The sequence below is a fragment of the Pieris brassicae genome, chromosome 9 (genome assembly GCF_905147105.1).
Source record: "Pieris brassicae chromosome 9, ilPieBrab1.1, whole genome shotgun sequence".
NCBI lineage: Eukaryota > Metazoa > Arthropoda > Insecta > Lepidoptera > Pieridae > Pieris > Pieris brassicae.
Genome location: NC_059673.1, coordinates 9,311,322 through 9,338,758, shown reverse-complemented (window position 1 = coordinate 9,338,758; position 27,437 = coordinate 9,311,322). Strand labels below are relative to the sequence as shown.

Genomic DNA, 27,437 nt, shown 5'->3' with positions numbered 1-27,437 from the left:
TTCGAACGAGCCGGGCTATTTGTGATAAAGTTATAACAAACGAAACTTTTACAATTTATAACTGAGCACTTCACCGCTCAGATTCCATTTGTTATCATATCAAATTTGCCAAAAGCTTTGATCTACGAAAGGAATTTCTATGCAGATTCTTACAAATTCATGATTTTTGATTTGCGATTAACAAGAGAGTCGGAGAGTTTCTTGCCACTTCTTTTACACCTCTGATGAGAATTGGCAGTAAATGTAAATATAGAGTAGTTTTGTAAGTTGTTTAAGTTAATTATGCAAGTAAATTTAATTGTTAACAGGAACACTAATTATTAAGAACTACAATTTACGGATAAAATCAATTCAGTACAATTAAATATAGTACCGTATTATTTCTATCATAAACTCAATTTCAAAGCGACATAATTTGTTTAAAATGTGATTTAGGACTTACTTTGTTTATGGATTATTATATTATTTATAGGACTATTATGTACATGGATTTAGTTTTTAATCAAAAGGTATATATCCTTTGCAGCACTAGTTATGAATGGGCATAGCGATTGGTCTCTTGTATTGCCAAAATATAAAGCTTGCAGTAGAACTAATCCAGCAAAACAATTATTGGAAAAGTCAGTGAAGCGAATTTAAAAGTCCTAAAACAAAACTGACCCCGGCATTTACATAAACAAAGCTTCGGAACGGATTTGTGTGGAAGGTAAGCCCAGGTTTTATGAATGCCTACGTGGCTGCACAGCAATCCCTCCGCCGCCTCGCCGACTCCCGATAGCCGCTTATGCTGAGCCACTCCTAGAATATGCGATACGGCTCCCGCCTCGTTGGCTCCTCGCTGACTGCACTCGAATAGCCACGCACATTTTAGTTTCCAAACCATTTATGGCTAAATCTTCAATTGAATTGTCTTACCAACTAACAATAAAGACTCGACAATACATCGATACGTATTGAATCACAAAAAATCGCGAGGGCATTGAATCTCTCTGACAATAGCCTTCCATAAAATGTTCAACTTCAATGTATAAGCGATAAAGTTATCTGGTTTCAATTTCTTCGCAAAGCCGGACAAAGAAATGAAAAAATCAAACTTTGACGAAAACGATGAAGTCGTATTTAGATTATTTCTTATAAATTACTTTACTAATAATATAAGATATATCTGTCTATAATATATATCTTGTATGTTATATAATATGTATATCTAGAAAAAATACTTTTTTACTATTCACCCAATTTAACATTTTTATTTTATATTTTCTGTGTTAAAATGTTGTTTGATGACAAAAATTATCGCGAGCTACGGATCTCCAACGGCTTCGAGTAAAATTGTAAGTCGAGGGACGATCTTATTGAAATTGAGGGACAAGAAAGGTCCAAATGAATAACTAAACTCCGCTGAATTTTTCGCAATGTTTGAAAGTTAGATGGCGAGCCGTGTTGTGCTCCGACGCGGTACTCGTTACGTATTTATGTAGGTACGATGTGACCACATTCACTTGGCCACCTTTTATTCGCTTTTAGTCATTCATATCTTAATACAAGCTGTATTACTTATATATGCGATGCAAACCGTTACTTATAAGATAACATTGAAGTAGTACATACCAGGCGGCGATAGGTGGGTCAGCCAGAGCAGCAGCAGGTGCGCAAGAGGCTGCGCACGAACCATCGCTCGCTAACGCCGCGTGCGAACGCCGCGCATACCAAACACCACACCTGGAACCGTCCACAACTATTTGTTAGAACATTATTCACTTTCATTTTACATCTTAATACTGAAGTACTGGTTCATCCAGCTATGGAAACAGAAACATCCTAGGAAAACTATTAATTAAAGTTAGCTGGACCCAAAACGATAATTTATTGGCCGTTTAGTAATAAAAACTAAACCTTTCATAATAGTATTAAAAAAAAACATTTTATAAAGTTACTACATTGGCTGTGATGACGTATATAATATTGCACAGGTCATTTGTTTCCCGTGATCTCGCTTTCGATATAAAACGCTGCAAGCTTTATTGTCATTATAATTTACTTTGCAAATTAAAATCGTCAATAACTGCACAAATTAATCCGCAATATGATTACACAAAATTTATTACACCTGAAATTAAAGTCACCATGCTATAAGCACATTATTTTAAAACGTTCCCAATTTCATAGTGGAAATCGCTATTTCCTTAAAACCGCAGATGCATAATATACTGAATGGCTCGGTGTGTTATTAATGTAACGCCATAACCGGTACAAAAACACTGAGCTACAACAATAAAGCCAAACAAACTTGGCATAAATGATAATCTCAAAGCGAAAATGCTCAAAGTATGACATCGCTCCCATTCTTCAGTTTTGGGACAAAGATTAAAAACTTTATTCGTACAGAGAATCGCTTAATCAAAACGTCCTCAGACAAAAGCTGTGAAAACAAGCAAAATATTATTTTAATGCTCTAAGCGAATCTTCAAGCATCTTTCGCTCAATTCTTACATTATAAATTACGCCGACTTAATGCTATTTCAGAATGCTAATTAACCTAGAATCGTGAAATCTTCACATGATTTTCTAAATATGTCTGCGAAAGATAATTAGATGGTCCTTTTTCAAGGTAAGTTTCCTCATTAGAATGTCATGAAAGTGTCTTGACAGCGCGTGTCTATTCCTCTCTCGGCTTTGTCGCGCGAAATGAGGGACCGATCTTTATTTGAATTGAAAACACCTTTTTCTCAACTGAGGTACTTTCATCTTCGACTAGGCCTACTTCGTTAAGTGTTTATTATTTTTAATGTCATATTATAAATATTATAAAATCACTTTCCTGCGAACATGCAGATCACATAGATGCCTGGCATATATTGTGAAAAATACATGTGTTGAATTTCCAAGAATCCTTAACGTACCCCGTAAAATACCTCACTTTTTAAGAAAATTATTATCAATGATAAGACACAGCACTGCACAGAAAATTCATATTTAGATTTTGTTTATATTTAAATTTACTAGATCTAATTTATTTTGGTCATAGGCATTAATAAAGTACCAAAGCCTAAAGTAAAAAATAAAATTAAATATTTTATTTTCTAACTTGAGAGATATGAAGCCACACGGATCGATAGCCGAACTTTCCACTTTCCTAGAGGTTTCCCGTTTCCGAACTCATTACCGCTAAAAATAAACTTTATGAAAGGATTCACTGGCCCCACTTATTTGAGGGACTTTTCAACTCTTCTTCTACACGATACTCGATCTCAAAACTGTGAACTTAACGAGAACTCAGACGGACTTTCATAATTTACTTACTACTGGGAAACAGTTACGAATCATTCACAACGTAAGGATGGTTCTTGACGTTACATCTAGGCTAAAATAAACTTTTGAAATATTTTGTTTACAATTTAGATAACAGGTCTAATATTACTCAACGGTTAAGAAGCCGTTGATGAGATATTGATTATAACTTCACAGTATATGTACACCTTACACAAAAAAGCACTCAAATTTCAGGGATCAGGGAACAAGTGATATTGGAAGAATGGGAAAGATAAAGTCAATCTTTTTATACAAATCTTTTATTCACCTAAACAACTGGACCAATTTTGTTTATAATTATGATTTTTTGTGAGTTCGCCATTATTCAACAATTAGTTTTTTGTTGTATTTAAGACGTACACACGTGTACATGACAACGTCTGTCGGCTCCCCTTGTAATACACTTGCCCTGCCTTGCCTTGCACTTTGCCTTTCGGTAAAAACACACAAAGTTCATAGCAAGCCCAAAAAACCATTAAATATTATTACACTGTCTAGTCAAGCGATACGAAAATGCAAAAGGGACTGTGAAATGAAACGTGGCGATCGGCTTCGTCAATAATTATGCATTATCCTCAACAAATTTATAAACAAAACTTTACGAACAATTAGTACTTGTAACAAACTTAAAAATCGTGAGGCGTAAACCCTTGGGACTGGTTTTGTAAGAGTATTGACTTCAATACACAAGTTAATTAAAAGTGTTTTTAGATTTTACATCTCAAATATCATGTTTATAAATGGAATACATAAGAAATATTAGGATATTATATGTATTTGTGGCTTGAACTTTGTATTACTGGAGTGCCATTGAACGGAATCCAAACATGATGAATGACTCAATATAATATTTCATATATAAAATATATTGCCTAGTGTTTTCCTTAAGCTTTGGTATTTTATAGAGACAAGGAAATATACTTAACGCTTTTGTGAGACGTATTATTTCTGACCCATTTGTTCACGAGACCATTGATCTGCTAACCGTATTATAACAAATTTGCGTTTAAATAATATAGTTAACAGGTATTTTACAATCAATTATTCCTGATAGATGCGACGAAACGTCACTCGATAATCTTACGGCCGGCAACGCACTCGCGAGACCTCTGGTATTGAGAGTGTCCATGGGCGGCGGTATAATTTAACATCTGGTGAGCCTCCTGCCCGTTTGCCGTTTCGTATAAAAAAACCTGTTTGTGGCAAACTGTGTACATTATGAAATGCGAGGTTTTTAGAAAATGTTATTACACCGACACAATTTTCGTTCAGTTGCAACGAGTTGAACAGTAGTGTAGTTGTTTTGTTTCTCTCATTTTGCCGCAGCCTGAGTGATTCTTTGGCAGCGTATATGGGTCAAGGGCACAGCAAACTTTTCAACGGCTACAATCAAAATCGAAAAATCACACGAAACCATTCTTTGAGTCGAATGTTGACTTTTAAACAGAATATTCAGATTAAGGTGAACCTCGGAATCATATAAGTGCGTATATTGTGTAAAACAAATAAAATATCCACCAAAATTAAAGTTTCGTGAACTCATTTAAAGTCGGTACAAAACAAGTACTACTTGTCGATATTAGGATAAGTTATATAAGATGAATATTTTATTTGTAATTCTTAAATTGCTTCAGATGAACGGCGATGTATGGAAGTTTTGAAGCAAACTTTCACCGTATTACCTTGAGACAAAACTGGAGGAGTTACGTTAACCCACGCAATAAATTGTACAAATTCATGTGATTCTGAATGTGCGAGTGAGTGGAAGACGGAAACACGAAGAATGCGAGCTATTTCGTGTTTATTACTCAGTGTTAATGTTTAATTCGCAAACATTATAGCCCATTCGGACAAATTATTTGTTTAACGCACCTATGTTTTATAGGAGAAAAGTAATTTAAGTAACAAACAAATGGTATTCTACCTTCTCGTGCAATTTTCTTACTAAACAATATTAATATAGAACATCAGTCTTAATATTACTTATACAGTTTCATCTTAGGTCTGAAGTATAAATTACTTTTAATAGAGGTGTATCGATACACAAAGCCTCGTCTTTCAGACAAAAGAAAAATTATTGATAACTTCAATAATGAAGATTATCTGTTTCATCAGATACACATTGGCATAGTAACGCGTCGTCTACGCCGTAGAGGTCATGGTGGCGACCGATTCGAATACTTTCACTAAGGAAAATAACATTATTTATATAATTGCGTAGATATTCTGGCATTAAGATTGTACGTAAAAATTGTGCTTACATGTATTTTACAATTAAACAACCAGGTGATGTTAACATAGTAAATATTGGTGGTATAAATACTTTATGTAGCACATGCTCAATTCCCATCTTCCATTGTCTGTATTCAATGAATTAATCATACGAATTTTAATGATTTCATTTTACTGCCGGTTGTACTTTTGTCCTTTAAAAATTAAAAACATTCTCACGCTGATTCGAAGTAACAGTCTTGTAAAACGAAGTTGAACATTTTTTCATAATTTTAATATGATTAAAACTAGTCTGGCTACATATAGTTACATAATAACTTTGCTTTTTTCAACTTATTAAATATTTCGAATTTGGTAAACGTATTATATATATTATTTTTAAAAAATTATTTTGATTTTGCGTCATTTCATATATTTTTTCGTGTTTATTATCAAATTAAAATATGGAATGGGATTTTTAAGAAAATAGGATTACAGTAATCGCCTTGCCCAAAGTGGGTATGGAGCCGTCGGTCATATTCCAGACACTTCAAAAGCTTGGTATCAGCCGTTTGTTCGTATACTACGTACTATCAACAGATACAACAACACATCGTCTGACAAAGACCAGGTAACATCAGGGGGCCGCATGCTGTTAGAACTACAAAGGCTGTTAATGATGATAAGCTAGTATTCGTCGAAACCCAATTAGGCAGCAAAAAATCTTATGCGAGAAATGAAGATTGCCGCTAGGACTCTCTCGTGTACCTAGGTAACACTGAAAATGTTTATAGAATGAAAAACGGATTAATGTAGGAAGGTGCCAATACTTTTATTGTTGTTTGAAGTAATCTCCTTTCCTCTCTACATATCGTCACATTCGATGGAACCACTGAGAAAAGTAGTGGGCCCAGTCTTCCTTAGGGGTCTATTCTATGGCATTTTCGTACGTTTCGACGTATATTATAGTCAAATATTTATCAGTCCGTTTTGCGGAGTGCGCTGAAGAATTATTGTCGTGGTGAAGCAGCCATTGACATAGCAGTCTGCAGTAACTGTCCTTCCATCTTCTAGAACAATTGTCGCGAAATGACCTTTCTGACCAAAGAATGGGAAAATCATATTTTTCCTTTCTTTACCTTAGTTGGCCGATCCTCGAAGGGAAACACCCACTGAGCTGATTGTCTTTTGGTTTCGGTTTCGAAGCAATATATCCAGCTGTCATCACCTGCGACGATATCAAATACAGCTTCTCAGTCACCGCCGTTGAACTTATCTAACATTTGGTGACACCAGTCTATGCGAAGGTGTTTCTGGTCGTCGGTTAAAGAATGGGGAATCCATCTGGTATAAAGCTTCCTGACGACTAAATGTTCGCGTAATATTTTTTGAACTTGACTCATATCAATGCCTATGTTTGCCCGTATCTGCTTAAAGGTTACTCTCTTATCTTCCTCTATTATGCGTCTCACGATGTTATCTTCAATAGTCGTTGTTAAAGAACGTCCCTCACGTGGATCATCATTGAGATCGCTACGTCCACGCTCAAATTCGTTAAACCAATTGTAAATAGTGGCACGAGGTGGAGCTTCATTAAGAAATGCTAATCAAAGCCTATCATAGCTTTGTTGTTGAGTTAGCCCACAAGTCATAATAAATCATTGAGCGAAAATTTTCTCACGTTAGGTTCATTTTCACGTGTAACAAGTGTTTTAGATTTACAAAAACAAAGGATAAATGAATGCAATACTATAAAAAGTTATAAAATTGAAATTCAAAAAATGTTTTCATTTGGTATGTTTCTCACTGGCCAGTTCTAAACATTTTCAGTGTTACCCACGTATTATAAAACGTGGTTATCATCCTGCATCAGTCATGGTTTGGTGGGGCGTGTGACTTATCAATGAGTCATAAAACTAAATTTTGTGAAATTGGAGTGAAATGTTCAGCCAAAGTGTGATTCTCCACCTGGTCACAAGGCACGAACTACCTAAGCCAAATTGAAACCAACGTTTCGTACAATATAAGAGCTGAAGACTGGCCCTCATCTAGCCCAGACTTTAATGCTTTATATTTCTAATTATTATATAAAAATCCTTGGAGCAAGCAGTGGCGAAATTTCCCTCTGAAACACAGCGTAAATCCATAGATTCGTGGCCAATCAGATTAAAGGCCTGTATAAAATTAACTTAAATTTTAATAATATTACATTACTTCATTACTAATACATTTTCATCTGTAACTGAACTTATGGCCGGACTAAGTATATAGCATAGACAATATGAAACGTATCCTAACTTATTGTAATAGTAAATAGATGATAGTAATATTTGGATTAAGTGTCACATTCATTTAATTATTTATCCGTGATAGAGCTGAATGATAAACAAATGCAGCATTTATCTCTGTATAAATGGTCAATTTTTTTTTGTTGAAACCAAGTAGACTTGGACCAAAGAGACTAGTAAAATTTTGCAAAGATATGTTAGTGCTTTTATATATATGTACTACATAATCTTTGCAAAATTTAATATAGTTGCGGCATAATCCATGTACCAGTAATAAATAAATAGTCAACAATGCGACCGGATAAGCGGATCAGTGGATGAGCTACATTTATGATCTATTTATGATCCTTGGATCGCCATCATTCATCTTGTACTTAATTAACTACCCTCGTAACTCGAACAGATTGAGTTCTTGTCTTTATGAATCGATCCGTCAATAAAAAAGGTCCCTTCTGAACCGCGTATGCGATACACAAACTTTATGATGAAATCACGCTTTATAACTTGTAATGAGAGGACAATTTTAACGAGTAAGTGATCCTTTTTGATTTGCTATTGAAAATTTATAAGGAACTTTTGTCTTTTTATAAATTAACCTTAACATCAATGACACGTAAATAGTAGGTAACATTTTATTTAGCGATAGTGAATATTGTTGAGGAAAAATATTGTATCATAAACCGAAGGGTAGATGAATTCATTAACTTGTAGTTCTACCCCCTTGGGTCGGGTTTCTAATATTGATGTGCTCATATTACTCGAAGGATTTTTTTTATATTGCAGATGAAAAATTATTTCATACAAAATCTTTCTATCCTCTCTTCAAATTTACAAATATAAAATTATTAAAAAAATACATTTTGCTCCGCATTTAATACTTTCCTTTAATAATTCCTTACAAGAATTCTAAAGACATTTGAGTTTTAAAATTTCCTTTTAAAGTCCTGAGTATTAATATAACTATTTGAGCGCGTACTTGTTAGTTAAGCTTAACAACGGCAGTTCTCAGCGGCGATGAAAAAATCTTAATAAAATTGTAAGTTTACTGTAAATTAAAGCCTCGGAGGTTTTTCATCCATTGTTCCGAAAGTGGACAATAAAAGTGCTTTGTGTTCACGACGAATAAGTGGTTGGAAAAATGTGAAAGCAAAACATAACTTGACGGTAACTTTGTTTGAGTCGCCTTTGACTTCGTCGACAATGCACTTGCACTTTTGTAAAATTTGTCAATGGATTACGTTTAAAAGCGAAACGAACAGTGCAGTCTCGTCGCACACAACCGGGCCTGTGATACCTTCGTAACATGAAAATTCTGAATTTAACGTGTACATCACATATCATTCCCGTCTAAAATACATTATTGATATAAACTGGCATAGAGTAATAGAAAAGTAATAAATCCGTGCAAGTATGTTACGAGACGTCGGACAGGATTCGAACCTGCGATTGATTGATGGTGCTCGCTTCGAGACTCTTTCCAATATTCGAAGCTATTCTAGAATGTTCCTGACTTTTATCTTTAAACTTGTATTGCACAGGAATACGTAATGTACAATACAGAATATGAAATGTATGATCAAATTCTTCCTGCATATGTGATTTTTATAGTTTATTAAAAATATACATGCTACATGTCTTAATATATTTTTGTCTGTGAAAGACAAAGACGATTTACTTTCGATGTTGACATGTAATTTTGGTATTGGTCAGTGTAGAATGTTTAGTGCAATTCACTTTGTTTATTTAAATAATTTAGAATTTCATAGTAGAACAATTTTCATATGACTCAAACAAACACAACAAACGTACAAAGTGTCATCCATCATACTACTTCAGAGAGCAGACATGGAATTTTGTCAAGATACACTCTCTAACGGAATTGTTAGAGAAAACAACTTTATACTCTTTAATTATATAATCGACATTTGTACTTTGAGGTATCCTAAAAAAATAATAATATCGTAATTAGCGTTATTATAGAACGGGTGAGGTGATATTAATAGGTGTGATAAATTGTCATAAAAAATCATTATTTTTTCTTAATATAGTATAACTACAACTTAGTTCGTGATCAAAAATTATCAAAGTCCCACCAATCGAAGCTAAGAAAATATTTTTACTATTTAGTCAAGTCAGTTTGTTAAGTATCTGCGTGACAAAGCTCGAACTATTCCGTGTTCCGGCTCGTTTACTTAGCATTTGATCTCGTTTCGCAAGCGGAATGAGGGCAGAAAACAAAAAAGCGAAATATTTCCGTAAGACACCCGTCGCGATACTCGTAATGAACTCTATTAATTGACATGATGCTTTATTTACAAAGCATATTTTAAAATTGCTGTTGCTCGGATAGACGCTTAAAAGCTGATTTATTTTAAACAAGTGGCTTTCAAATTGTGCTAATTTTAATCGTGTTCTGTATTAATCGCTTTGATGGTTTGCGAATTGTTGGCCGACTGTAATTTAAGAGAAAGAGAACCACTACAGTTCAAAATTGTTAGGTTCAATAGATACTTAATTTCTGAATAAAATAATAAAATGTAACAGAATTGTACTTAATGTCCTGAAAGGCTCAAGAGCATTCATACTGGCCATTTTTTTTACAAACAGGGGTCAAACGAGCAAGAGGCTCTGGTGGATCTGATGTTAAGTGATACCGCTGCCCATGGATACTCTTAACGCAAGTGCGTTGTCAGCTATTTAAGAATTGGTACGCTCTTTTCTTAAAGGACCCTAAGTCTAATTGGTTCGGAAATACTCAAATTGGCAGCTTCCACATAGTGGTGGAGCCTGGCAAAAAATGACTTAAGAAACGCTCTGTTGTGGAATAATGGACGTCGAGGTGATATGTTCGATGGCCATGTTCACGAGAACGAAGCGCATTACGTGCTCACCGCCAATTATAAGCTACTAATGTTTTTTTTTCTTATATTTTGATTTTCACCCTAACACGGGAATTGAACCAGAGAACTTATAATCTAAAGTTAACCATTCCATCCATATTACCTCTACAATAAGCCAAGGTGTTGTGAAGGCCTCTTATTAAATTAGTGTAATAATTTAACAAAAATTCCTTCGCTCGTAACCGTCCTAATGATAAACATTAATCTTGAATGATGTCATTAACTTTGCCGTACCCAGGTACACTCAGCCAGATAAATGTTTTTACCGAAAGAAATATACATATAATTCTAGAATTTTTCTTTATATGTGAGCTACAAAAAATATGTAACTTAATTTATTTATTACTGTGGTGTATTTGTACCCGGAAGAAAGCAAAGGAGCAGTTGGCTCATTCAAATCTAGGTGCCGGTTTTTAGGCGTGCTGCTTTTTGAAGGCACTCTACTCGTATTAAAAACAATATGATTCTCATATATCACCAAACATTTTGGATAAGGCGATCTAAAATATAATTCGTATAGTCGCATAATCCAAATTAACAAAACTGTTTTAACGAATTCAAGATAAAAATAACCTTCGTTGATGAATGAAGAATATTTTTATAAAGTTATTTTGAGTGCGTGTGTGTTAACATTATAAGTCTAACAGTTTGTTTTAACGGGCTAATCTCTGTAACTACTGGTTATAATTAATCGATATATTTGTCTTGGATAATCTATTTATAAAGCAAAGCCATGATTTTTTAAAAATCCACCATCACATTTCGTAAACCCGGCTACTGTGTGCATAGTGTGAACTTTAAATAATATCAATTTTATTTTTAAACAGAACAGGACAGAAGTTTGGCCACAATCCCATTTGATGTTCAATGAGATGTGGCCTGTGTTGTGGAGGGCACCTCTATCCAGAAGACGGCTGTTGGATCGCGAATTGTTAAGCTTTTCATAAGTTAACATGACTTTCGACGCCACGCATCTGTTAACTATCTCCAACTTAAAAAACTCGAATTGTTATTTTTAACGATAACTGTGCTCACCGGAAGTGTAATGTTTACCTACACAAATAGACCACTGACTCATGACTGTAACACTTAACAATACTATGTAAATTATGATCAACTATAAATTTTGTTTAATGTCGGCCATTGTATTGTCTTAGTTTGCGATTGACGCTCGTAAAATCCGTTACTCCTCTGATATATTGTTTTAAGTTTCAGCTCACGGCCTTTTTAATTTCTTACTTATTGTAAAGCAAAGCGATAGTGAATTATTTCCAGGCGGTTTGGCGTGGAAGTTTACATTAATTATTAATACACATTATAGAAGATAATTTTACACTATGATAGCACGATCGCGGTCGCGAATAAATCTAATGTACGCAGGATAACAATAATAATTAATGATCCCAAAATACGCACGTTTATTTATAAAGCAATTATAGTACGCCGCTTCGTACCGCGGTGCTGCTACATTTATTCCAGCCCTTGTTCCTGTACAATTATTGAAATCGTTAGCATATATAATTTTTTTAATAATGACATAAATATGATCAGTATATATTGTATTAATATAACAAATAATACGTATCACCCAATTGTTTTCTTACTTGTTAGATATGTACCACCAAAGTAAACGAGTAAAAGTTATAATTAAATTGTTATAGTTTATATATATATATATATATATATACACATTAAAAAAAGGTAAACGGTAATTATATTTAATAAAAAATCACCGAGAAATGCTAAATATACACCATTATTTACTCGGCGTTCTATGCATTAGAATTCTTAATTGTGTTTGTCCTGAATTTTTAACCCAATTTAACATGAACAAAGAGGTTTTTCGCTTAAGTATAGGTAGATAAAAACTTTAACACTACTACGACTCTTTTACTACTTTTTAGTAGAATAGTAGTCAAATCAAAATATTTTACCTTCCTTCTAAGTTCGTTGCAAAGTTATATTGCTATTATAACTTTATAATGAGTTGATTATAAGTACAAGTTTAATTTAGACAAGTAACTTTACTCGTTAATCTGTACATAAATTACAATTACATTATACAAGCTAATTATTTGATCTAAGATGCTTATTCCTTAATACTTACTATATTTTACATTATTAGTCCTTCATTTAAAGGGATTTAAAAGTTATTAATTCCATACGAATGAATGATATTTATGCAATGGATTTTATTTAATTCCACTTGGAGTTATTTAATAAAACATGTTTTAATTAAAATTACGTGAAGGCGTATAAAGTGTTGTTTATTAATAAAGTTAAATGATGTATTGAATAAGATTACTTAGAATTTCCTCAACAAAGTGTGAACAGTAAGGGTATGGTGCAAAATATATAAGTTTATGACAGTTCGCGTTTCTTAGAAAGCTCATACGAGTTTTGCGAACTAAGAGCTATTTCGAAGCAGGTATTATTTCTTTGTGGCGAAAATAGACCGGGCCGCAGGAATAGCACAGGATATTGCTCAGAACTATCAACACACATAAAAGTACTAGGGTTCAACGTATTACCTGAATTTCTGTTGAAATTCCGGTACTACGTACGACCCGATTTATTTAAAACTATAATGTATGTCAATAAATCCGAAAAAAACCCAAATGTCTATCAAAATCCACCTATAATATTCTCACCAAAACTTATAAAACACAGAGACCAGATTTCGTTTCAATGTCATCATCATTCATGACATATGTCAACCTTCGAACTTCTCTTTGAGTCGCAATATTAAATATTTATCACACACCTCTTCAAATATAATAAGAAAGTCACAATACGAATTTTATATGTGGCCTCTCTGTAGCTTAAATTTTTCCATTTATTAAACCTTTATAATATTATAATGTACATACAATCCCATGCAGATATGGAAGTCTAATGAGTATTCCTTTGAACCGGCACCGCTAACTTCATTTTATAATAGAAGGCGAACTTAGATGCTCAATAAACAAACATATGTTTATTAATACAGAACCTATAAATTTTTTGGTATTATTATAATGGAAGAAAATAATTTGATTATTACATTTACGACAATCTGAGGAGTAACTTTACAGCGTCTTACATGAATTTATTACTTAACAAGTATAAAAATTTGAAAACATGTTTATTTGAAATATTTTACGCGTCGTAGAAACACCGTAGAATGAGATTGAAACTGCAAGAATTTGTAAGCGCAATCAATAACATTCTTAGAAACATTCCGATGCGCAGTGGCGTTCGATTGCTCCGGTGCCACCCAGGGAAGACGCGTTGTTATCTATGCACTAAGGCATTTCTTCATTTCGCTCACTTCCCACTGACCCAGTCAATGCTTTAGGTAATATACAAAGTATAGTATTTACCTTTTCAATCTATATTCGACCGTGGTATTAAAGTAGCAACGTGTTGGCGGTAAACAAACGCGAAAAGCCTCTACACAAATTCCATCCTACTTTCAATAGAATCTCTCATTTAGCGAGATTCGCAGAGCTATGAATTTCATTGAAAACCCAATATCTGATATTAGCCCGCTTTACCATTAATACGATGCTTTGAATATGGACAGAAAATATCAATAAATTGTATCGATTTTTTATATTTGGTATAACCTTAGGTAAGTAATGTTATCTGTTCATACACTGTTCATTCATTCAATGTGACAGATTTTTCTAAAGAATATTGTACATTATATTGAAATGTACAAAAGCAAAATCGTCGCGATGTAAGCCATCAATTAAAGTACAAAACCATTACCATATAAAAACAATAATAGTATACTTTAAAACCCAGATGTCGGTGTCAAAGCAAGTGATTTAAAATTCCGCTGTGATTAAAGCGATGACAACGCTAAGAGCAAAGAATAACAACGATTAAATCGTATTCGAGCGTCGCTTTCAAACCACTACCGACAATTTATGACTAAACAAATGTTTTAAGCACTTCAGCCCCCAGTGCCTGACAGCGTGAGACTGACACTTTCAACACCAGTAAAACATAATGCATACGGCTGGATACATGTTCATACATATTAATGAAAGCAAAACACGCATTAAGGGGGAACAAAAATGTATTGGGCTTTTTAACCACATGAGATATATATCTGTGTGGGTATATTTTTTAAAGTTTTTGCTTTTCTAAATTTATTTCACCGGACACTTTATGTAGAACGAAATGGTCAGGACTTTGTGCCTGACACGCGAAAAAGATTTCGGACTTAAGAAATACGCACAAATAACATAAAACTCAGCTGTGCATAGTCCCAGTTCGAACTCACGATCCTAAGTTACAACGGGGTGCATTCACGGATACTTCAGTATATACTTACGGTATGGAACGTACGGTCTTAATGCATATCACATTTATACAATCATTAAATCAGATTGCTGCAGTTCTATCAAAGAGCTGTATGACTGTGGGCCACCCACTAACTCCTTACCCAATGTCCTGTTACCTGTTATAACCCAATACGGTCTTCAGAGTGAACTTGCCGAAATCTGCAGCTGAAACAAAGGCTTTGTCCGACATATACGTCTACCAATATATTTCATGTTTATCGCTTAGTACAATAGGAAGCAACAATAAAATATTGAATGTTAAATAATATTACTTTTTGTTAAAGAAATTAAAATTCGACCGTATATTATATTTTAATGCCATTACCATTAATATATAATCAAAAGTATTAAATGCTTTATCATATTTGAAATTGTTATGATTCATACATACATTAATATTTACTGATTAACAAACTCGATTACAAGCTTGCACTAGAGTAATAAAGAGTCGAATCAAATGTTAAAATTAACAGTATCAGGGATGTGTGTGGAATGCAAATAATAAAACACATACTAAGTCGTCGATTACACTAATCATCATTACTAAACTCTTGCCACTTAAATATATAGTAGATACATTAGTATAACATACCTCAACATACATATCACCATATAACCTATCAAATCAGCCCGTCTTTGTCACTAATTGACTGGAAACACTGCATCTGTTTAGCTTAAAATATTTCTTTAAGGGCGAATTGGTGACTTACATTTTACTTTTCTCAGCGGGTTGTTTTCTACGGTGTTTACCTTGAGTAGCTAGTGTTAAGTGCGCAATATGGGTTAGCAAGCATAGAGTTGAAATTTACGCTACGCTACTATGCTAACCTATTATTATATGGCACTACACGCGAAGCTTTGCTGCATAAAGTGCGAATGGTATAATGATGTAATGATGCGCCGTGCACCGACGGGAGTTGATTATGACGCATGACTACTCAAACGATCGCTAATACGTGCTAGGGCCATTCATTAACCGCTTTGTGTTTGCCGCAAATACACATATTGCTTTTAAATTTTAAGGTTTTTACTGTTTTCCTTCATAGTTGTAAGATTTGATTGAACTTTGTTTATGTGACATAAAAATGATGTTAAGTTGAGTGCAAGTGATCTTTCGTTTTTGAATTTAGTTCGATAATTTAAAGTGCAACCTATTATTGTATAACCGATTATAGTCAATTTAATGAAGCCCGAGTGAAATATATTAATGCAAATGTATTCAATGCAACAATCATAGCGGCACGCCTCTCGAAATTGCTTCGTTAAGCAACATTGAAGCGCCGAATTCATTCCGTATAACGTAGGTGACAAAAACAATAGACAGAATTTAATTTCCTGCTCAGAGAATTATCATTTTTATCCCTCGGATTTTGTGCTTCGAGAGCTGGATTTGAAATATTTCATTATTTCATATTAAACATTAAAATTTGAAAGAAATCGAATTAAATCCTAATATTATTTAGCAATAACGAAATAACGATGCGAATAGAAGAAACATAATACATGGCATATTCACTTTTAATAAACAACTAAATAAACGCTGGTAATGTTTTATGAATAATAATTCTGCAGTTTGTGTCCATTTCGTACCGTATTTTCTTCTTCTTTTCTGCAATGGCGGAGTTTTCACAATCAAGTTTTTATAGAATTTTTAATTTCATTGTTTGGTAGCTCTCGGTCTATCGATGGAATGCAATTTTTATTCCAGTTTTAATGTAAGATTCGTTTAAAGCTGAAAGGGCCGGTTTTTAATCAGGAGCCTATTTCCTTATTGCATTATGGCGGTTTTTATTAAATTTTATCGGTTCTTTTAAACGAATTTTTGAAATATGACTGTTACTTTCTGTCGCATTGAATTTCAAACAATATTATGATGTTAATGCTAAAACAAACGCCTTTTGTCATTACGAGTTTTAAATTGTTATTCAAAGTAATATAAATTTTATTAGCTTCATCGCGCGTGACGCGTGACTTTGTAATTGTTAATATTATAGCTATGAAAAAGTGTTTATTTATACGGTATATAACTTAACAGTGTTCAAACCTATTTTGTAGAAATCTGATACAGCGACTTGCGAGTTTTTTTGTAGTATAGAATTCCGAACCGATTTGTATCAGTTCGAACATTTTAAAGGGTTTTCTATTTATTAGTAGTTACAAATAATTGTGAAGCTTTTATACGTATTCTTTTGACGCTTTTAATACATACATTTTCAAATTACAATAATTCTTGTTTAACTATAGTTAAAGTAATTTGAGTAATAGTAGTTGGTGTAATTACGAGGGTAAGAAGACTTTAAGAGAATTAGGTATTAGGTGCCACAAAAGTTAACAAAGAAAGCGAGGAGACATAAAAGGATAGAGTAGAGGGAGGGAAGTGACCTCTGAGAGTGCTCACGTGAGGATTTATCGTCCGACTGTAACGAGACGCCTACCTTCGAGTTACCATATTATCGTTAAATTCAAATATTCAGTTGAAGGTTACACGAGTTAAGGAAACATTTTGTTGCTTTCCATGATTACTATCGGAATATATATAAATTAGTAGATAATTAATGACTTGCTTTCATACGCTAGTACACAAGAAGGCATTTTTCTGTTTACCAAAACCTATAAACGTATTTAATGTAAGCATAGAATATTTCCATGAAAACATCTTAGTTTTACCCATGGCCCGGTATCTGCTCGGGATCTCTTACCAATTTTATTGTGTATATGTGTTATTATAACATAAATACATGTAACCTGCATTGAAAATCTAATTGAGATATGAAAAGAAGGAATGAAAAATCTTTGTAAAGAGATGGTAATCCGGAGAGCCTACCAACCTGTTATAGTTAATGGTAATGCGCATGATTAATAAAATGGTAAATGTTAGTGAATTTTATATTTTTGGGCACTTAAATGTTATACGTTGCTGCAGTATTTTGTTAATACTTCAAAGGCCTAAGTGCTGCCTTCATTTATTTTTTAACGGGCGTCTCCGAGTCAATAAAGAACACATAAATAAGTCGATGTCGTAAAGTGATATTTACTGCTGGCTATGCGGTTAATTTAATAGTATATAAACGTAACCCGCCTGGGGATTAGAATAGCTTTATATTAAATTATCAAAAAGATATTTAATATTTAAAAAATGTCTTCAGGCCTTCTACGAAACGTCGATGTAAATCTTTTACGGTATTTTTATTGAATTATCACGAAATCGTACCCGTAATTGTTTAAGATCATATCCACAATTAAACAAGAAATTGTACTAGTATATGACTTCTTTTCTATCATATATGTTAGGTAGGTATCAAGGCCTGCAGTTGGGAAGCTTTGATTTTTATCGATATAACTAATACGACAAGACAGGGCCGAGAGGTTATAATTGGGTTTAGAAATCCTAAGACATAGCACAGTTCCACGCTTCCTACGCAATAGCACAGTCTTCCGTTAATAAAGGAACAGAACTTTATACTCGTAAGCTACTTTTGATAGCATAACAAATGTGTAGAGAAAACCTAAAATACGAAACCAACGTTACTCCGTAAAATAATATCCTTCCTTAATATACTTCTGTACCACAAAGAACGGTTCTGTGGCCGCCGGTACACAATATTATACTAGAATAATAAGTCCTGAGTACATACCTCGTTACAATATCTTCTTACCAGGAAGAAAGGCACACAATATTATCAGACGTAAGGATTAGGAGAAATTCTATTAATTTCGGAACAAAGAGAGGTTAGACTGATGCTAATACCTTGCCTCACGATAGTTCTCAAAAACGCACTAAACACTCACTATACAATTCTAAATAGTGGACGTAGCTATTATCAATTATAATTAACAAAAAGATATATCAAAATAAAAATCTGTCTAACGTAGCCCGAGTAAATCTCAACAATGATTCAACTAACAAATGTGACGGTCGGCCGAGAAAAAATATTTGGGATCACCATCAAAAATTATTAAATTTAAATTATGTATTTCGAACAACTTCGATTGACCTATTTTACGAAATAGTGAAGTCATACAATTGAATGATTTATGTATTAATTTAGATAATATTGCGATAAATAGCTAAAAGTTAATTCCTTTGTTCACTTTTTATACATACGGGTAGATAAAAAAAGATGCAATTTTGCACTAAATAACAAATTTCCGTGTATAAAACGCTGTAAAACTTGTCTAATAACACTTAATTTACTCAAATGACGAACGATTTTGAATATTATAACAAAAATAGTACCTACATCTTTAGGTTACAAAAATGAAAAAAAAAATATTTCGCATACCTCGTGGGCGTAAATCCTTTACAACAAGGATATGATACACCGTATCAGTTTCTTCGCTGCATCCCGTTCTTCTGAATTGTTAGCGGTAGTTGATTTAGTTCTTAGGGTAGGAAATTAATTCACTATAATTTACTTCACTGATTTTACGTGCACTGTATAACTTCAAACTTGTACGAAGAAAAGGCCCGTGCGCATGTGTCACAACCTCTTTTGTAATCACAACTCCCTCCTCCGACTCGACCATCCCACTTCGGGAAAATGGTCGAGTCAATTCGTAACAACTCGTAAACAACCTAACGAGTCAAATGAGTAACTATTGCACTTGTAGCAAGATTCTTAAGAATATGTTTCATAAAAATGTTTAGAATTTAATTAAATTAATATCAGAAGCTAACAGTCGGCCTTTCCTGACAATGTTTGCGTCTCGCAAAAAAAAGAATGCTTTGTAACATACAACTCAAATTAGAAACTAAATTTTAACTTTAACTTTTGAATTACATCTATAACTACAGAGAGTTAAATTTAATCCATTGTGACGTTACTAATTATTTATGTTTATTTATTATGGGATATATGAATTTGTCTCGGTAGACATTCCTACTCATCGGCAAAGAAGACACAGGGTGTAGGCCGAGAGAAAAAGCCGGCGTAAAAAACTCTCGGTACTCTTTTAAAATATCAAGTCATCAATTTTATCAATAATTTACAATAGTCTTACTAACTAAATCTATTGTGACCTCTTAATATTCACAATAGTTTTACATAACCAAATCTATTGTGACCTCTTCACATTCACAATAGTGTTACATAACCAAATCTATTGTGACCTCTTCACATTCACAATAGTTTTAAATATCGAAATCTGCTGTAACCTCTTCATATTCACAATAAAGTTTCCATAACTAAATCTATTGTGATCCCTTTATATTCACAAAAGTGCATTTATCATGTAAAATTGATATTCTAGTCTGTGTTCAAAACATAAATTTAACAAAAACTTATCGTAAGCACAACAATTACTTGAAGCACTTTCATTTATCACAAAATACCTAATTATATTAATAACACCAACTACTACTACAACCCTACTTGTTCTTAGTATTATGTTTCAACAACATATTTTAATTCACTCAAAACTTACTTATTATATTCAGCCATCGCTTTTATTAGGATACTATTACTTCTGGATATGACGTAAATTTGACATTACTTTATCAAATAATTAGTCAAATACAAACTCATTGGTAACCGATCAAATTGATACAATAATTTCCTTACATTCAATTTCATTACAATATCTTATCAATTCTGTTGAACGATATTTTTATCATCAGACATAAATAAAAGTATTTCATATCCACTATTAAGATCAATAATAAAAAGAAAACTATTGTTAGTGTAAGTCAAGTATTGATTATGCACAGGGAAAATATATATGTAGAAAAGTCATATGTAATTTTACTATAAACATACTACTTTTAATATAAAAATGAGGCTTAAATATTATTATAAATAAACAAATAAACTGTATGGCGGCATAGACACCATTTATCAATTTGAAATGAACTTACATATTAATATATCAGTACAATGAAACAAACAATGAAACTAAGACAACATAAATTTCCAAACTTTGACTAAACGAAACCTAAGTAACTCCATCCTATACTTTTTAATTAAGGCTTATAATACTTCAAAGAGCATGTCTTACTGCTCAAAAGCTTCCCTTTTAGCCTTACATGAAACTAGACCTTTTGAAAGAGATACATAAATATAATATAACAAAATACACACCATTGTAAAATGTAAAGGTACCTTCAAACAAAGCGCGTTAGGCGGTTGGGTTATTTTAATGCGAAGATTAGTGAATTCGGGCGTACTTATTAAGTAGAGTTAGTCTTGTCCAAGTTGTACCTAATACTTGAAATTGTATTTGAATTAAACCTTATTTTATCTTTGGAATTATCGTTGAATGTGATCAATTGCTGTGGTGAAACAATTGGAACATAGTATTGTCTTTTGTTAACATGGCTTTTACACATTAAGAAAACACTTTTAAACGGATTGAAGCTATGTATTATTATTATAAACTTATAATTATTTACATAATTTTAAATTTAAATTTTTCCAACGTTTCGCGTGCTTTTTAGCGTGCGTGGTCACGGTGACCTTTGGAAGAACAAACAAACACAAATGTTAATTACAATTCGTTCTTTACTTTTAATTACTGATAATATTAGCTATCAAGATCTGGTATATAATAATTACTGTTAATATTTATTCAGCTATTAGAAGTCAGGACAGCGAGGATTAACATTGACTTTAATATTGACATTTTTAAATTATACTTGAAATAAACAAAACATGACGAACAGAAGCCTATGCTGAAAATTCCGTTCGTTTCCGGCGGCTTTATATAATTACGACAACTTAATTCAGTCAACTCAAATAAAATTATTCAATTACTTAACATTTCACCTTTGCTATTAATATTTTGAATGAAGGAAACGCTTATTTCGTCAGTGACTTTTTATGACGAAACCTCACAGCTCCAGTAATTAATTGTTTACTAATAAAGAAAAATAACCATACCTAACTTTACTTTAAGTTAATATAAGTAAGATGATTATGGAAATGTTTTATCATAAAAACGAGACATAATGGTTTTTGGTCGCCGAATGTTGACGATTCGTTCAGGAAGCATACAAAAAAACAACTCAATGGCGCTACAACTTTTTAAGGTTTGGGCCTCAGATTTCTGTATATGTTTCATAATCATTTGTTAATCTAGAAGGCAAGTAGGTGATCAGCCTGCTGTGGCTGACACACTCAGTAAATGTTTTGGGTCTAAGGCAAACCGGTTGCCTCACGATGTTTTCCTACACCATTCGAGCGAATGTTAAATGCGCATATAGCAAAAAGTCTATTGGTGCACAGCCGGGGATCAAACCTACGAGCTCAGGGATGAGTGTCGAACGCTGAAGCCACTAGGCCAACACTGCTCAGGAAGCATGCATAGCACCGAATATCGACTCTTAAGGTCTAATAATACACCGCTAATATGGCCGCGCAAACGGCGCACTCAATTATCCCGGTTGGATGCACCCGCCCTGCCGCCGGGTACACGCCCTATATCCTTTATTTTTATCCTACCATAATTGGATAAACATCATGTATTAATACTCCACTGACTCTAAATAAAGCCTTGCCTGCTTCATCTTTTACATTTCGACACAAGAAATAGGAAACCAATTATGTCCCTTTCACCTATTAGAAAACCAATCGGAGAATGGGGTAAAAGGTGAACAGAAACCGATACCTGCAAAATATATTTTAACCCGATATAGGATAAGCTCAATATAAGAAAATAAAATATTTAAAAAAAGTTTGAACCTCATTACAAGTGAAATATTATCTTATAAATTTCATAATTTTCCTTACTAGGGTTCCCTGAAAGCGATCGCTTGTTGCCGGCCGGCCAAGATCGGCCATTCCTTCCTTAATTTATGTTGTATGAATGTAGTACCTAGGTAACACTGAAAATATTTAGAAATTGAAAAACGTCTTAATGTAGAAAGGTGCCAATACTTTCATTGCTTTTCGAAGTAATCTCCGTTTATTAATTGTATAGAGGATACACATCGTCGCATTCGATGGAACCACTGAGAAATGCAGTGGGCCCATGCTTCCTTAGGGGTCTTTTTTATGTCATTTTCGTACGCTTTCACCGCATCTTCAGGTCTCGTAAAGCGAATACCTCGAATTTTATCTTTAGTTCTTGGATATAAATGAAAGTCACAGGGCGCCAGGTCAGGACTGTATGGCGGATGACTCATTATTTCGACACCTGCCATAGTCAAATATTCACCAGGCCATGCGAAGGTGTTTCTGGTCGTCGGTTAAAGTATAAGGAATAGATCTGGTATAAAGCTTCCTGAAGCCTAAATGTTCATGTAATATTTTTTGAACTTGACTCATACTAATGCCTAGGCTTGCCCATATCTGCTGATAGGTCACTCTCTTATCTTCCTCTGTCATGCGACGCACAGCACTGATGTTGTCTTCGTAGTCGTCGTCGAGGACGGCTCTCACGCGGATCATCATTGAGATTGCTACGTCCACGCTTAAACTCGTCAAACCAATTGTAAATAGTGGCACGAGATGGGGCTTCATTAATAAATGCTAATCGTACCCTATCATAGGTTTGTGAGTAAGGTTTGTTGAGTAAGCCCACAACGAAAGTCATAATAAATTATTGAACGAAAATTTTCTCGAGTTCATTTTCAACTTGTAACTAGAGTTTCATTTCATTTATATATATTATGGCAATAGCTTTAACTTTTTGCCAGTTTCAGTAACTAGAGTTTTAGATTTGCCACCAATTCGAAAAACAAATGACAAATGAATGCAATACTTACTACATTAGATTACCAATGAGTTCTACATTTGAAATTCAAAATAGTTTTCATTAGCAATGTTTTAAACTGGCCAGTTCTAAACATTTTCAGTGTTACCCACGTACCAAAGATGTAATGAAACAAAGTGGTGATACATATAATATTAAAACATCTACCCGGAAATGGTATTGTAATGTCAGCGTGTCCAATTAATGCTGTTGTTGTAATACCTAAACCAAATATCATATAGACCGATATCACTACTACCTGTTATATTTAAAAAATTTCCTCTAAAAAGAGTTGTGCCGGATATTGAATAAAAGACGCTAATTCCAAACCACCAATTTAGATTTAAATAGAAGTAGCTAGCCATCGACCAAGTGCATAGAATAACTAATATAAGAGAACAAGCCATAGAAAGAAAGTCCCAAGTCTATGGGATATCAAGGGAAAGTACCATAAATATCGTAAGTATTACTGAAAGAAGACTTTATTTTATTTTGAAAAGTAAGTAGTAAATGTGAAAAAAACCCTTATTTTTTATATCAATCAAGAGAATGGACTAAAAATAATATTCCTTCTTAAGTAACATAGTATTGTAAAAGAAAGGAACAACGTGAAATTAATCATTTTAATCAAATGAAAAATGTACATGAAACGTACATATTGGTAAAAATTTGCCAGGAAGGGTTATTAGAAAAATTCAAAATACTGCTACGCAATTCACAAATGTACTCGAGTGATATATTTCTAATACAATTGTACGCATTACACAAGGGGAGGTTTCTTTACCTCAAACCTATGATATTCTAGTACTAGAAAAAACATAATTGCTACATTTGTTGAGGTCATGGCTTAAGTAAGAGTTCAAGACAGCCACCAAAGGGCAACTCAAAGTGTGCTACTAATAAGATTTGTGAACGGGTATAAAAATTAAAGATTTAATTAAACGCATCTAAATCAGTATATATCTATTTTACTGATTAAGCCTTAAACTACAATCCTGTTTATGTAAATAAGAAGGTCGTCCCATATTCAAACACAGCAAAGTATATTAGCATCATAATCATCAAGACATCAAAAGCGAGAGAAATTAACATTAATATATAAAGAAATAACTGCCTACTCGGGAGGATCTCTTAATAGTCTACAAATTATTCGTTTTAAGCAAGCTCTGAAACCAATTTGCTTTTACAGTATCCAACTATGGGGTTGCCTCTGCAAAAGGAACGTTGAAATTATACAAATATTCCTGAATAAAGTATTCCGAAACATAGGAAATTCCTGACTTGGTATGCCGGCAATGTCGGCATCCATAGTGGCCAAACACAGAAAGGGTCGATAATGAAATGAAAAATCACGCCAAATCCTACCAACAGAGACTTCTACATCACGTGCATGTCAATTTCACGTCTTTGTACCTAGTGAACACTGTAAACATTAGTGCTAGGTTTATAAACAGATAATAAACACTAGTGGGTACACTTTAAATTAAAAAAACAGTATTTTATATTAGACTCTAACGGTTTATAAGCTCGAATAGGCTAGTTACAGTAGAATTAAAACTAAAAAGAACATTAGAAATAAATGGCTGGCCATGCATCGTGCTGAGGGCTGCTACTTGCGGTGACAAGTTGTGCTACGTTTACTACCTAATATATTTATTAATTTCAACCAGTCCTTTTACTCGTTTATCGTTGACATAGATTATGTTTACGTTTTGTACTCACTATAATGCAAATGCGTCCTCGTATTCCGCCATACCTGCTGCTGATAAGGGTTTGGTCTTTTATTATTGTCTAATTGTTTCAGTATGTCAAGTGGAGCCTGGTTGCCTTTCCCCACAATTAAATAAACCAAATAAACCAAAAGCCATTTAAAAAGGTATAGCTAGCTAATTTCTCGATTTGAGAACTGGTAGTAAATAAAGATGGAGAAACTTCTATTATTTTATCAATATTGACGTTTACAAGTGTACACAGTTATCTATGTTAATAAGTGAGTTATTTTGTATTTACAAGCAACAGAGAGTTTTATATAATACATAATTATTGTATTTATTTATATATGTGTAAAAGACATGAATGTAAAATGGTAATAAATATAATGTTAATACTACAACATACAAAAACTTTACAAGGACTTTACCATTAAATTGCCGAATAGCCAATCTTAAAATTTAATGCAACGATTGAAATATTGCCGAACGTGAGAAATCTCGCGAGCCAATGGCGGCGGGTTCCGGTGGTCACTTGTCAGCGAGGCGTGAAATCGTGTAAGGTGCTTGTGGCAGCTCGAGTGCTTTCCCAATCCCCGGATATGCTTGCGATTGCGATGCGATGCGATTTTTTGCACGAGACATGTATCAAATTGGTTTTAACGTTTTTACATTCGAACAGTGATTTATTTTAAATTTTGTTATATTTTTACTTATACAACCGTACGAATCTCCGACTATGAAGTAGAAATTCCCAATACAATAGTAAGGTATATTTTACGATGCGTAAATCATAGGTGTAAGTTACATATGTATAATTAAATAAATATACATTTATTTAATTATTCCGATACCGGAAACAGAGGACAATCGTTTATTTCCCTAGGGAAATAGCTCGTGTCAGTCCCCGACAGCACCGCTCCGGGCTCTACCATCAGTTAATTTGACCATAAAACATAAAATAATCACGGTTAATGAATGTGCGATTAATGAAATTCATTTTGTTTACTGTGCTGGGTCACGAATTGCCATCTTGCTTTAATACTCTTTAACAAATAAATCATGATAAGTGTATATTTAACTGTTTACAGAGCAAAAAATTTGTAATAAGAAACATAAAGTATTATACACATTTTTACTATTATGATGATTTTCTTTTTTTGTATTTGTACGAATCTTACTAGACCTATTATTTTTTATTTTCATCAACGTAACCTATTGCTCAGCCGTAGCACTGTACGGTCAGACGGCTGTAGATAATTATGTGGCTGTGTGGAAGTGAGAAATGTTAGTGAAAAATGTCTTTGGAGAGAATGCATTTGTATAAATATAATTCGCATGTAAAATAACTAGAAATATATATAAACATAATAAATGACGTATTTTTGTCTCAATTACGCTTACCTTTCATGTGGAATTTTAAATATATTCTCATTTATCATATATGTATAGTTAATATTGTTTACATTTAATAAAATAAGTAGCAATGATTCCCAAAAGTGTCTTAAGATACATACCTACGGTGTTCCCTGAAGTACACACACAAAAGTAACACACTCACATCTCAGTAAAGGCACGATACACTAGACCTAGTCACCAGGTCACCTAGTCACACAGAACTGGTTTCCGATATACAAACGTTCAGGAGACGCGCGCCTTAACGCGACACCGGCTCGGGACTGCCGGAGGTAAGTCCGAGGGACGCATTCTCTACCCTCCCTCTCGCCTCTCTAAAGCTTCGATACTGTTTTAGGACGAACATCATACATAATTTTTCAATGAACTATGAACTGAATTCGCAATTAACCAATTTTTAATGGAGTGTAAAAGGTGTTCGGGAAATGTGTTAACTTTATTAAATGTAAACATTAATAAGCTTCACTTTTGAAAACTGTCAGTTTATGTAAAATTTGAAAAAGCTAAACCCTACTATAACGATATACGTATACAAGCGATTATTGTTTATTGTATGTCCTATTTGGCCAGATGGTAATA

The 27,437-nt window shown here is 33.5% G+C and overlaps 1 protein-coding gene across 3 annotated transcripts in view; it reads right to left on the bottom strand.

The window, feature by feature from the left end:
* LOC123714657 (zwei Ig domain protein zig-8-like) overlaps nucleotides 1-27,102 on the bottom strand; it is a 157,764-nt gene extending 130,662 nt beyond the window's left edge. For all 3 annotated transcript variants that reach the window (XM_045669017.1, XM_045669018.1, XM_045669019.1), the window contains exons 1-2: nucleotides 26,960-27,102; nucleotides 1,612-1,722 (exon numbers count right to left, since the gene is read on the bottom strand). In XM_045669017.1, coding sequence (XP_045524973.1) covers nucleotides 1,612-1,675 — 64 coding nt within the window. In that variant the 5' untranslated portion in view covers nucleotides 1,676-1,722; nucleotides 26,960-27,102. The remainder of the gene's footprint in view (nucleotides 1-1,611; nucleotides 1,723-26,959) is intronic.
* Between the last annotated feature and the right edge of the window lie 335 nt (nucleotides 27,103-27,437).